The 10,718-nt window shown below is 29.4% G+C and overlaps 3 protein-coding genes and 1 long non-coding RNA gene across 6 annotated transcripts; 1 reads left to right on the forward strand and 3 right to left on the reverse strand.

The window, feature by feature from the left end:
- Positions 1–22: 22 nt before the first annotated feature.
- LOC124499688 (threonylcarbamoyladenosine tRNA methylthiotransferase) lies at positions 23–2,302 on the reverse strand. The gene is made up of 4 exons (XM_047063632.2): positions 2,143–2,302; positions 966–2,068; positions 725–905; positions 23–660 (listed from the first exon to the last, which is right to left on the reverse strand). The coding sequence occupies exons 2-4, from the start codon at positions 2,027–2,029 to the stop codon at positions 256–258; spliced, it is 1,650 nt and encodes a 549-aa protein (XP_046919588.2). The 5' UTR covers positions 2,030–2,068; positions 2,143–2,302; the 3' UTR covers positions 23–255.
- Positions 2,303–4,232: 1,930 nt separating this feature from the next.
- LOC124499777 (uncharacterized) lies at positions 4,233–4,950 on the forward strand. The gene is made up of 3 exons (XR_006959570.2): positions 4,233–4,327; positions 4,382–4,539; positions 4,604–4,950. It is a non-coding gene; the product is annotated as an uncharacterized LOC124499777 (long non-coding RNA).
- On the reverse strand, positions 4,603–6,397 carry Nca (neurocalcin homolog). Its single transcript, XM_047063739.2, has 2 exons — positions 6,147–6,397; positions 4,603–6,074 (listed from the first exon to the last, which is right to left on the reverse strand). The coding sequence occupies exons 1-2, from the start codon at positions 6,395–6,397 to the stop codon at positions 5,762–5,764; spliced, it is 564 nt and encodes a 187-aa protein (XP_046919695.1). The 3' UTR covers positions 4,603–5,761.
- A 22-nt stretch (positions 6,398–6,419) lies between these two features.
- On the reverse strand, positions 6,420–10,600 carry LOC124492182 (hippocalcin-like protein 4). Of its 3 annotated transcripts, none has more exons than XM_047055009.2 (3): positions 10,243–10,600; positions 7,382–7,960; positions 6,420–7,298 (listed from the first exon to the last, which is right to left on the reverse strand). In XM_047055009.2, the coding sequence occupies exons 2-3, from the start codon at positions 7,769–7,771 to the stop codon at positions 7,107–7,109; spliced, it is 582 nt and encodes a 193-aa protein (XP_046910965.1). In that variant the 5' UTR covers positions 7,772–7,960; positions 10,243–10,600; the 3' UTR covers positions 6,420–7,106. The 3 variants fall into 3 exon arrangements, with proteins under 3 accessions (XP_046910965.1, XP_075584828.1, XP_075584829.1); XM_075728713.1 differs by lacking the exon at positions 10,243–10,600 and adding an exon at positions 9,801–10,069; XM_075728714.1 differs by lacking the exon at positions 10,243–10,600 and adding an exon at positions 9,801–9,939 and having other exon boundaries at positions 7,382–7,793.
- Between the last annotated feature and the right edge of the window lie 118 nt (positions 10,601–10,718).

The following is a 10,718-nucleotide window of genomic DNA, read 5'->3' on the forward strand; positions in this document are numbered from 1 at the left end:
ATGTGTATCGAATGTCAACAAATTTTTTTTGTATATTAATAATTTAATGATGAAAATTATAATGGAAAGAAATTGGATATTGTATATGCCGGTTTGTTTGTATAATTGAATGTTAATTACACGTAAACACAATTTTATCTCGTTTATAATCAAAAATCAAATTTAATAATATTATCATTTGTCAACGATTATAATGGTGGTAAAAATGCCAGAAAAAAAGAGAAAAAGTTTTTGAAAAACAAAAAAAAAATATTATCAAACAATTTTCCGATAAATTTTATATAAAACGGATGATACAAGTATAATGGTACAAGATGAAAGCCAAATTTTTCGTATCATTTTTGTTGAATCATCATTATCATTATTTGCATTGCCCATTAACAATGTGGTTCGAATTCGATTCATTAACCATCGTCGCCATAATGTTTTTGCCATCATATGATATTTTCCTACAGATTCAATTTCCACATCGATCCATTCGCCTAATTGACATTGATGTTTAGCTATCAATATTTGTTCATAGAATTTATTATGACCGACAAAGAATTTTTTATCTGTAGATAATTCAGTCACTAGTACACGATATTTATGACCGATACGATCATTATAAGGATAATAGGAATTGAATAGTTGAGATATTATTCGACTTCTACGTTTTACCTAAAAAAAACAAAATTAAATTATCATCATTAAATGGAACAATAATAAATTTTTTCAACTCTACCTCTAGTGTAGGTACTCTTTTCATTTTGGCTGCTGGTGTTCCAGGACGAGGGAAGAATTGATTGATAAACAATACGGGAAATCGATATTTATTTACTAATGATACGGTTTCATTGAAATTGTTTTCAGTTTCGGTAGGAAATCCACAAATTATATCAGTGGCAATGGTAATTCCTTTGACTCTGTGAATTGAGAAAAAAAAACAATGTAGTAGTTATTTATTTTCAGTAAATCAATATTACCTTTGTTTGAGAAAATCAACAATAGTACAAAAATCTTCGATACAATATTCTCGTTTCATATCGGATAAAACTTGATCACTACCGGATTGAACCGGAATATGTAGAAATGAATAGACACGTGGATGTGATAAAATTCTTGCCATACTTTCTATATGTTCCAATATATATGGTGGATTAGTCATACCTACACGTATCATGCAATCATTGGGCACCACTTTAATTAATTGATCCAATAGTTCCGGTAAACTTTTACCAATATCTTTACCATATGCACCAGTATCTTCACTTGTAATCCATAATTCTTTAACATTCTCATTGAAAGCTGTTTGTGCACGTTCGACAATATCTTCGATTGAATAGCTACCTAATTTACCACGTGCATGTTTAGTCTTACAATAGGTACATTCATTTAAACAACCAGTATTGATCGAAATAATTTCAATTAAAGGATTTCGTCGTATTTTAGGCATATGAAGTGATGCACCACCAGTTTTGCGACCATCTTTTTTCCGTACAGTCAAGTAACGAACAACATTTCCTTTCAATGTTTCTTCCACCACTTCTACAACTTTATCAATCTGTTGAACACCAATGATACTCATCGATTTTAAATATGGCAAACGATAATCCGATTGTGCCACACATCCAGCAAGGACTAATTTTTTACCTTTCGATAAAGCTTTTTTCATCTCATTACGGAATTGAGTTTCGGCCGGTGTTTTTACCGTACATGAATTTAATATCCAAAGTTGAGCTTTTTCTTTATCTTGAACAATTTGATAACCATTCTGTGCCAATATGCCCATCATATATTCGCTATCACTGCTGTTATGTGTACAACCCCATGTGTGTACGTAAATCGAATATTTGGCAGGTAAAAAATTCTGATAAGGTTCAATAGATGAATTGTCATCATTGTAATCATCAACGACATTAGATTCTTCATTCTCTTTTCGATAAATTCGATGATTTAATTTTACCTTGAATTCATGGCTATGATTATCATTTTTATTGGCTGTAGTATCAATGTTTTGATAAATATCCTCAATATCTTCCAGAGTCATTGCCGAAAAATAAATTTTGAAAACAAAGTTGGACAAAAACTGAGAAACAATTTTTTAGTTTTATTCATAGAATAAATTTTTTGAAAAAAAATATAAATTTTCATTATACTTACAATTCTATGTATAAAGAGATATTGCAACAGAATAATTTTTAAATTTTTTCAAGAAAAAAAAAAATTCATAACAAACAACAGAATCAAACATTTTTTCGCCCATGCCACAGAAAAAAAGTGTGGAGACTAGTCTCCAAATTTGGAGGGAAAAATCTGCAAATTTGGAGACCTGACTTCAAAAATGAAGAGAAGTGGAGACTGGTCTCCATTATTGAAGAGTAATCGCCAATTTTGGAGACCAAAAACATCAAATTTGGAGACCGGTCTTCAATATTGAAGATTCGTCTTCAATGATTGATAAATTTCGATTGTTAGTTAAAAATTGTAAATTTAATTGGATTTTTACAAAAATAAATTCATAACTTAGAAGAAACAATTCACTAAAAATTGTTTTTCGATTGTTTGTTAAAAAATGTAAAATTTAATTGGATTTTTACAAAGATATAACTTAGGAGAAACAATTCACTAAAACGAAGATGATATCGATAATGATCAAGATGGTCATCCAATTCAACAATCAATGGCTACAAAAATGGCCATCATGAATCGTCATCAGCCTGCTATAATGATTGATTCATCATCATCAATTCTTTCATCGAACGATTCACCAAATATGATGATAATGTCACCACAATTACAGCATCATAATTTTCAACACCATCAACAACAACAACGGAATATTATACATGTGACAAAAAATGATAATAATTGAATCAAATAATTTCTCGTAATTTAAATCACTATTTTATATTTTATTCATTTAAATATTAAATAAAAGTTAAGTTATAAAATCATAACTATTTTAGTCGTATAAAATATAGTATATATGATGATTTCTTTTTTTCGCCTATGATAAAAATTTTTTAAGGCCTCGCGATTTTCTCGGCCCTGTTGTACTGAAATGTATTATTATTAAATTTAGATATAATTGTGTATATAAATAATTGGGGGGCAAATTTATAAGTGATCGGACAATTATGGTTCATACCACTATCCTCCCCAACAAATAGGTTTTATAAGCGAGGGGGAGGCAAATTTATAAGTGATTGTCCACTATCCACCCCCAACACTGACTATTTTTTAAATTAATTATGTGTAATGTGTAAATGTGTATTGTGATAATTGGGGGGCAAATTTATAAATGATCGGACAATTGCGCTACGAATCACTATCCTCCCCAACAAATAGATTTTATAAGCAAGGGGGAGGCAAATTTATAAGTGATTGTCCACTATCCACCCCCAAAACTGACTATTTTTTTATATTTAGATATAAGTATGTGTGTATGTGTATATAAATAATTGGGGGGCAAATTTATAAGTGATCGGACAATTATGGTCCATACCACTATCCTCCCCAACAAATAGGTTTTATAAGCGAGGGGGAGGCAAATTTATAAGTGATTGTCCACTATCCACCCCCAACACTGACTATTTTTTAAATTACTTTATGCGCAAGTGTGTATGTGTATATAAATAATTGGGGGGCAAATTTATAAGTGATTGTCCACTATCCTCCCCAACAAATAGGTTTTATAAGCGAGGGGGAGGCAAATTTATAAGTGATTATGCGCAAACCACTATCCACCCCCAACACTGACTATTTTTTATATTAACCCAGGCGGCCGCGATGGGATTTGAACCGACGTCGAATGTGTATATGTGTGTATATGTGTTAATGTGTGTAAATGGGGGAGGCAAATTTATAAATGATGGGGTAATTTTCCCCCAGACCATTATCCTCCCTCATAATAGAGAACGTAATTATGGTCGTATATAACAATCATATTTTACGACATTACAGAAATACTTCGCTTAACTCTGCCCCGATTAGCGCTGTTTCGATATAACGCTGTGCAATTACATTACATTGCAATACATTGTTACATTGTATATGAAGAGTAAAAATGCATTATGTAAATTATGCAAAAATAACCCCGCTTTGCGCTGTTGTTTCGCTTTACGCTCAATATTTTTGGAACGTAACCCCGCGTTAAGCGGGGTATTACTGTATATTTGTATTATATTACTGTATATATGTAGCATTACTGGCTGCGCATGCTCCTGCCTATTTCTACTTTCCCCTATTTCGACCGAGAATGTCGGTGAGAGAGAACGAGCACGTTTTTCAGCCGAAAATTCCGAGTCAGGATACTAATCTTTTTACTTTCTTTTCTGTGTAATAGGTTTGTTAAATATTTATGTTTCAAATTAAATTGGTTATAATTTTTTTCTGTTAGCTGTTCGCTATTTTTAGGCATTGGTAATCTTTTGGTTTGGTTTCCATTATTACGTTATTTTGCCTATTTTCAATCATACAACATTCTCTTATTGTAACATTGAAGAAATCTTTTCCAAACGTTTTGCGGTTCTGTCTCTGTGCATTTTTAGTTTATGGGTTAGTGTAATTGCTCATTATTAGTTTAAAAAAATTATGCTTACAAAATTTTATTGTTTCACAGAGGATTTTGTTTTTGTGGTTGGGTCGTTTTGGGTCCTCATCTCAAATTTCGTACGCTAAGCTAACATTGGAATGTTTGTTTTCACTTATGAACGTTGATGATATGTTTGCTACATTTGCTACTCGATGCATACGAATCGGTTCGTGATTCATATAAAGAAATCAATGACTTATCACAGTCAAATTCAACTCTAAAAAAATTTTTAGAAGAATATCCAATGGAGAATTTTGATTCTGGATTCCATAATAACTCATTTGTTGACCAAATTCAAAACTATTTTCGAATCTGTTTTCGCTCATCGTCGAATGCTTCTTGACATATAAGAATTTAAATTTTACGACTAAAATTGTTATGATTTTATAACTCAACTTTTAATTAATATTTAAATGAATAAAATAGTGATTTAATTTACGAAAAATTATTTGATTCAATTATTATCACTTTTTGTCACATGTACAATATTCCGTTGTTGTTGTTGATGGTGTTAAAAATTATGATGCTGTAATTGTGGTGACATTATCATCATATTTGGTGAATCGTTCGATGAAAGAATTGATGATGATGAATCAATCATTATAGCAGGCTGATGACGATTCATGATGGCCATTTTTGTAGCCATTGATTGTTGAATTGGATGACCATCTTGATCATTATCGATATCATCTTCGTTTTAGTGAATTGTTTCTCCTAAGTTATATCTTTGTAAAAATCCAATTAAATTTTACATTTTTTAACAAACAATCGAAAAACAATTTTTAGTGAATTGTTTCTTCTAAGTTATGAATTTATTTTTGTAAAAATCCAATTAAATTTACAATTTTTAACTAACAATCGAAATTTATCAATCATTGAAGACGAATCTTCAATATTGAAGACCGGTCTCCAAATTTGATGTTTTTGGTCTCCAAAATTGGCGATTACTCTTCAATAATGGAGACCAGTCTCCACTTCTCTTCATTTTTGAAGTCAGGTCTCCAAATTTGCAGATTTTTCCCTCCAAATTTGGAGACTAGTCTCCACACTTTTTTTCTGTGTGCATGCATGTTATATCAAATGGATACATTATTCATACGATGCAAGTTGTCTCGTAGAATCGTAAATATACAAACATGTTCAAATTTGCCAAAAAATTTAAAAATAACAAAATATATAGTACATTCAAAAAACATTCAATAATCTTAAAATTGATGGATCATCTTTGACACCTTCGATGAATTCTTCTAGAGTTAATTTTCCATCATGATTCCTATCCATTTGTCGGAATACTTTTTCCACTCGTTTTTCCGGTGTAGCCACATCATCTTCGAGCCTAATCGAATTACCCAACATTTTATACATGGCTTTAAATATCTCTAACATTTCCATCTGTGTAATATAACCATCTCCATCAACATCATATATATTGAATGCCATTCGTAATTTTTGTTCCACCCGACCTCTCGATGTTACCGAAATGGCGCACATGAATTCCCTGAACAAAAAATAGAACAGAAATTTTAATGCAATTTTTTTTATATAATGCTATCACAATCGAAGGACATACCTAAAATCGATGGTACCGTCATTATTCAAATCAAATGTTCGAAAAACATGTTCAGCAAATCTGTTTGGATCACCGAATGGGAAAAAATTTGCATATAATTTTTTAAATTCTCTCATTGTCAAATGATTCATTGGATATTCTTTGATGAAATCACGATACCATTCATAGATTTCTTGTTCACTAAATCCAGTTACATGTAATAATTCTTCCAATAATTCTGGTTTAATATTTTTGCTTTGATTTCGACCCATTTTTTTAAAAAATTTGATTAAATTTTTGAAAATTTTATTTATTTTATTTGGATTTTTTTCAAAATCAGCCTGTGAAATATGATGATGAGAAAATGATAATTATCATAATAAAAACAAAAAACAATTCAAATGGGATCGATTCAATACTGCCACACACACATACATACAAATACACATGGATTATTTTTCTGGATATTTATGAGGAAATAGATGGGCGGAATTTATGATTATCAACATAAGTATGGTCTCATTATATTTATGTGAATGATTGTGTTTGTGTGGGTGCGGGTGAAACGTGTTCTGATTTTATGATGAAAAATGAAGAATTTTTTTAATCTCATTTTCATTATATGTATGTTGATCTTGTGATGATGGATAATAATGATCAAGATGATGATTATCGGTCGAATTTTAAGATTAAGATCGATTGGTAACTATGTTTATGAAAAGATATGAATTGATGATTGATTCGAATGAATTCGTTTGAATTCATTCGAACACAAACAAAAAATGTACCGTAATAAAAAAAAATTACAACGACAACAAAACATAACAATGAAACAAGTTATCAATTAAAAATGATGAAGAATTTAGATATTTGGTAGTTTGAAATTTTCTCCGTTTTTTTTTTTGGTCATCAATATATAGAGATTAAGGGCAGATATAAAATAGATGAAAGAAAAATTTACAATTCTTCTCGATAGTTGAATTAAGCATCACCCGAAAGTGACAATAATTTGGCAAGACCATCATCAATGTTACAAACTTCGAGAAATTCTTCCAACGATATTTTTCCATCATTATTGGCATCCATTTTTTCAAATATATCCTTTATACGTTCGGCTGCTTCTTCACCTTCGAATGAGCTAGCCGCTTCTTCGCCCAACATTTCATGTAACGCCTTTTTTTTATTTGTGTTCATCAAGTAAAGAAAAAATTCATAATTTCAAAAAAAAGAAGAAAAAAAATCAAATCAGACATTACCTTAATAATTTTAGTCATTTCATCCAATTCTATAAGACCATCATTGTTAATATCATACATTTTGAATGCCCATTTAAGTTTTTCACGTGGATTAGTACTTGTGGTGATACCGATAGCAAGTAAAAATTCTTTAAAATCAATCCAACCATTACCATCTTCATCGAATGTACGATAAACATGTTGACAGAATTTTTCTGGATTACCACCTTTAAAGAATACTTTATAGATTTCAATGAATTTATCACGTGAAAGTTTTCCTTCCGGACAATCCACTTGAAAGCCTTTATACCAATCACGTATTTCTTTTTCCGAATAATTTGTATTCTTCATCAAAAATTGTACATCTTCATCGGTCAATTGGACGCTTGATTTAGAATTTGAACAACCCATAATGATTGATTGATTGATTGGTCTTGAAAATACAGAGGTTTTCGTTTATATATTTGTTTTGGCAATAATAAATCGTTCGAAAACAGAATAAGACAGACGATATATAAAAAAAACAATAACAATCGATTTAATGAACAAAATATATAGATTATTGACACGGTGCGTAAGATTATCCAAAAACATTAAAATCTAAACAAACAAACAAACACAATAAATGAAACACGTCAATAATAGGTTGAGAAGGGAACAAGAAAAAAATCCAATCAAACAATCGTATGGATCGAACCAATCAATTTATTTTGTCGTCATCATATAAAACACAACATGATATAAAATTTCCGTTCTAATATAGTGCTGATTTAAACACTAACTAAATGAAAATTTTCAACAAAAAAAATGATGATGGAGAAATCAAATTTTTCACTATGCATTTGCTTTTAATTGCTTAGCAGGATGTTTGTTTTTTTTTCATTCATTCATTCGACATTCACAAAGTTTGCTTGTTCATTTCACAGTTTATTGTGATCAAATGAAATGATGATATTTTCAAAATATTCTAGACCTAGAATTTTCGTTCGTTTGTTTCTAATACAATGCTATTATGTTTTGTTTTGTTTTTTTTTTTGTATTTGTACCTTGCATTTTATTTCTCTTGGATTATTATTATTATCATGATGATGATGATGATGATAAGTGATTATAATTGGTCATTCAATGACCATGATGATGATCCTATAGCATTTTATTTGACGGTGGTGGTGGTGACATTTTCCACTACTATATTCTTTGAAATGAAATGTTCATCCATTCATAGGTAGAATACAGAAAAAAATGATGATTTCCTACATAATCCATATAATGCATATATGGTGAAATAGTAAAAAATCATAGAATTTTGATATTATCACCAATGGTTACACATTTTGGTTTGGTTATATGACATTAACATACACACACACACACTCAATAATTCTGTAATTACTTTTACCTATAAAAAAAATGTTTCTTTGTGTATGTGTGTGTATGTGTATTGTTTCAAGAGAAAAATGAAACAAAAATATCATATAGCTAAATGAAGATAACACATATATTTTACCATATGGTTCATAAAATGTCAGCGCACTTTTGACCATTTGAGGCCATTTGCATTATTAATTAGCTGTACTCCTATAGTAACCAGCGAAAAAAAATAATAATAATCAAAAGTGTTTTAGTAATAAGTGATGGTCACTATAGAAAATAATACAACTATATATATTTTTTATTATTTATACATGTGTATGGATTAATAACATTAACCATTTGAATAAAAAAGAAAAGAAAAAAAATGTTTGGTAACCTGGTTTATTATTGAATTATTCATTCAGACCGATTCTATCATCATCATCATCATTATTCGTTATCACATATTCTCTTAGTGCAGAATTCGAACGAAAATAAAAAAAAATGATTCATAAAATATCACTGACCTTGGCTTGTGGCTCAACATTCACTATCATCATCATCAAATTCAATCAATTTATATTCGATAAGTGAGAAATCATCAATTCATTCATTCTATTCATTTATTCTTAGGAAGTAAATGAGGTCAATCAATTTTCAAATAATAATCTTACCAAATAGGATTATTAGTGTTACTGTTGTTTGAAATCTATATATACAACAATCATATTTTGGTTGTCATTTATCTAATAAATAATAACCATTGCATGCATAATAAAAAAAATACAATAACAACAACAAAAACAACAAAAAATTTAGAAACATAATATAAAAAAAATTTGTTTCAAATAGCCGACCTAGATATGAGATCCCAGGAAAAAAAATCAGCTCACTATGGAAACTGATTATGGACAGGATTCATGATTTTATGGAATTTTTTTTCCTGTATTATCATTCGGAATTCATTTGGCAATGGTCATTTTCACACACGCACACGTTTGGATAAAAATCCATTTATTAGTTTCTGGTTCGAAAACATAGGATTTGATTCGATTGAATGAGTGAAAAATATTTTTAAAATTATTACCTTTATTCGATTTTTAATAAGTAGAAATAGAATTTGAAATTAAATTGAAAATTGAGTTTTTTTTTTGTTCTCGATTATTCATTTGATGATAGATAATGATATAGATTTTATATTGACAGATTTTGTTGTTGTTGTTGTTGTTGTTGTAAAATTGTAGTAAAATAAACAAAAAGTGGTGACATATGAAACAAGATGTGTTTATTTAAATGATTTTTTACATTGAAAAACAAAAACAAAACAATCGCATCCACAAGTGTAATAAAAAAACATCATTGAATACATTGAATTAAAAGGGAAAACTTTCCTGGAATGGATTTTTGTTCCGTTGGAAATCTTTTCCATCAAATTAAATGCATTATCATTTGTTGAAATGGCAGTATTGAATACAGTGATTTTGAGTACAAAAACAAAAAAAAATCTTTCATTTTGATACTCAACTTACCTGATGTGACAATGTGATGATTGGTTGTCGTTTAATGGAAGTGAGGAGTTTGTTTTTTGCCACTTATTATTAATGATGATAAATAAATGAATGAGCAAAAATTTTTATGAATCAAATATTGTATGAGCATCATTATTGTTTGTCAATCCACAACAATAATGAAAAATTGTCGATTATTATTACAAAAACATCATGGATATATATCATCAACAAACAAACGTAATCACAACATAGACAACCAGAATCTGATTGTTGAATATTCAAGGCTAGAATTCAAATAAAATTCTAACCATTTATTTCATTGGATAAAACTAAAAATTTCATATATGTATCATTAGAGGCCGAACCTGAATCTAGTTGAATGATTAGTTTCTATCTATGTATGTGTGTGTTTGTTTACAAATGTTATTGTTATTGTTGGACCTTCATCATATGTAATGATAACGGTTCTATTATTTACCTGGGTACCTTATCGT

Source organism: Dermatophagoides farinae, chromosome 2 (assembly GCF_024713945.1).
Source record: "Dermatophagoides farinae isolate YC_2012a chromosome 2, ASM2471394v1, whole genome shotgun sequence".
Taxonomy (NCBI): domain Eukaryota; kingdom Metazoa; phylum Arthropoda; class Arachnida; order Sarcoptiformes; family Pyroglyphidae; genus Dermatophagoides; species Dermatophagoides farinae.